The 2,912-nt window shown below is 51.1% G+C and overlaps 1 protein-coding gene across 1 annotated transcript in view; it reads right to left on the reverse strand.

The window, feature by feature from the left end:
• WNT16 (Wnt family member 16) overlaps window positions 1-2,528 on the reverse strand; it is a 9,828-nt gene extending 7,300 nt beyond the window's left edge. The window contains 3 exon segments of the mRNA XM_006910572.3: window positions 1-183; window positions 2,001-2,242; window positions 2,434-2,528. The exon segment at window positions 1-183 is cut by the window's left edge and continues 8 nt beyond it. Coding sequence (XP_006910634.1) covers window positions 1-183; window positions 2,001-2,242; window positions 2,434-2,528 — 520 coding nt within the window.
• Between the last annotated feature and the right edge of the window lie 384 nt (window positions 2,529-2,912).

Raw genomic sequence — 2,912 nt, forward strand, 5'->3', positions numbered from 1 at the left:
ACCACATGCCCTGAACATCATCGGAGCAGCCCCCCCAATGCCAGCCTTCACTTGCTGAGCCACCATTCTGCAAAGTGGTGTCACAGGAACACTCCGTCATGTTGCCTGCACTGCATGACCTGGTCACAGAATGCACCAGGCCTGCAGCCATCACGGCATAAATAAATGCTGTTTCCTTGGTGCCTAGAATAAAACATAAATTACTAAATGAAAGAGCCATACCACTCTGTTTCTGTTCATAATAGAGCCTCCTACTCATCCTCTTGTCAGGAGAGCAATTTTTCAATTGCTTACAATGGATGCTTTAATGAGTACCTATTTGGAAACGATAATTTCCTATTCTAGTCTTTTTAAAAACCAGCATTAATTTTCAGTATCTCACTTGAGGGGATTGTCATATATTGCATGTCATACATTGTCCTCATACCTTAAAATAACTAATGTATAAAATGTATGTCAGCACCTAGATCTGTGCCTGACAGACAATAAAAGCTTAATAAACACATGTTGAATTTAAAATCCTCTGCATGGATACAGTAAATGGTAATACAGTGGCCCCAAAGAGTCCAGACTACCTTTCTTTTTAAATTTAAAACGTGTTCTCACAAAACACAAGCTGAAAAATTTGGTGTGATTTTTGTTTACATAAATAATACATGTCAGAATGTAACCTAAAATTAAGAAAAGGCCAAAGCAATTAGTAGATAAATGTTACAGTTTCACATTAAAGACTTCTTTTTTTTTTTTTAGGATAACGTGAATAACAATTCGGATATTAATATGAAACGATTATATATTTTATATAGTACTGGCTAATCTTCTTAGTCTTAAAGGCAATGAAAGATAATTGAAATGTCGCCAGCAAAAAAAAAAAATTGTTATGGGAAATTATTGAATATGTATTTAGCACACCTGCAATAGTTTGAGCTAAAATCTTTTAAAATTAAAGTCCCATTAAAACATTAATAAACTGGACTAGAAGGACTCTGCAGGAGACTTTTTTCTTTCGAGATGTTTAGATTGGAGTAGAAACAATTTCACGCCCGTTGTCCAATAAACCTTTCAACAGCTGATGTCTCTGCGTTTCAGCAACTGTGAAGAACACATTCCCCCCACCCCGCCTGCAGGGGGTCAGGGCTCCTTCGGAAGGGTGTGCCGGCCAAAACGCAGCAGGGCAAAGGCTATGCTTTGGCGGCAGTGTGTATGAGGACCGGGTGGGGAAGGGTCAAAGGTGGAGGGAGAACGGAAATGAATGTGAAAAACAACGAATCTTTCAGCGCCCAGGTCCTAAACTTCTTTGAATCTGCTGATATCCCTGGAACGATCCTGGTTCCCAGTTCCTTTATCCTTATCAAGTCGCCAGGCACGTGAAAGTGGAACTTTATTCTACTGCAGCCTCCCGCACTGCGGGTGTGCTCAGAGGAGAGAAGAGACAGAAGGAAAAGAACAGAGGGGAGAGCCAAAGTTGTCTGCTCGCGTTAGCGGCACGTTGGGTTGTCCAGGACAATCCCTTTTCAAATCACCACTATCAGTCTGCCCAGTGCTCCGTGGAGCCAACAAACGTGGGGCTTCGGTGCAATTAGCCACTCGTCCGGGGCTCAGCGCGCCGCGGAGCTGCTTAAATCAAAGCAGATGCGGCAGCAGCATTCCCTGCTGCCGACATCATGTTTCTCCAGCTGGTCGCCCACATAGGGGGGCGCTACGGGTCCGAGGGGTCGGCGGGGTGGAGTGTCAGTTTTTCTCCAACTCCAGCGGGGCACTGCAGGAAGGAGGAAGAGCTACGGCTCCAAACGCCCCGCTCTGGACCTGGGGAGTCACCCCTCCAGGCCCGCACCTGCGCCGGGGGTCTGGCTTCCGTTACTCCCAATTCCCGTCCACCAAGAGACCTCTGGGGATTTAGAGAGCGACGGAACCACGCAAGCGCTACTTATTTTATTTACTGGAATTGGAGGGGTTGTCACCTTCCGTCCCGCGCTAGTCCCGAGGGTCCCGGGACTCACCGCTGCTCAGCTCGTAGCCAAAGAGGGGACTGGTGCCCTGTGGGGCGGCGGTAGAGACCTGGCAGTTCCATCTCTCGTGTCTAAACTGGCTCCTGCACTCCTGAATGCCCAGCCGGGCGCCCTCTCGGATGCTGGGCAGCAGGTACGGTTTCCTCTTGCATAGCTCCTTCTGGCGGCTGTTCAGCGGCAAGTTGGCGCAGCCCAGTTTCTCCGGAACCCCAAAGGAGGCGATGCCCAACCACCTGTAAGACACGGCCGCCCCTAAGGTAAGTCGCTTGCCTGTTCTCTTCCCCAATCCCAGGCATTTTCCCCAAAATTGGGTCACCCGCCCTAGGGTCTCCGCCTCTCCTCCCCCGCCTTAGCTGAAAGTTCCCTGAGACTGGGCACCCCTTTCGCTACATACCCCGTGTACCCCCGCTGCCCCCGTACTCACATCCAGTTTCCTTGGGCTCCGCAGGGGAACAGTGCGAGCACGGCTGCCCACAGCGCGCACAGGCGGGACAGTCCCAGGAGCGCCACTCTGTCCATGGCCCCCGCATGGAGTCCCCCAGCCCCAGCCACTCCTCTTCTGCACTCCCCGCCCAGAGGCCCGCCAGGCCACAGGTCAGATCCCTAGCACCAAGTTGTCCCTCGCGCTCTTTCTCCCTGCAGACAACATAAAAAGAAGGCCAGCAGTAGGGGCTCTCAGCAGCCTCCCCCTCGCTTGCAGGGAGCAGAGTGAGGAGGTGGAGAAAATAGCTTGGGGCCCTCCTCCTGAGCCCAGCTGGGGATGTGCAGGAGATGCGGGAGCGTCCCTCGCATTCCAAGGTGAGCAACTTCTGTTGGTGTAGATGTCTCCATCGCCCCCGGCTTCTCCTCCCATCTCCTCCCCCTGACCGCGCCTGGAGCCTGATTGGCCCAGCCGCCTTCCCT

The sequence above is a fragment of the Pteropus alecto genome, unplaced genomic scaffold (genome assembly GCF_000325575.1).
Source record: "Pteropus alecto unplaced genomic scaffold, ASM32557v1 scaffold22, whole genome shotgun sequence".
Classification (NCBI taxonomy): domain Eukaryota; kingdom Metazoa; phylum Chordata; class Mammalia; order Chiroptera; family Pteropodidae; genus Pteropus; species Pteropus alecto.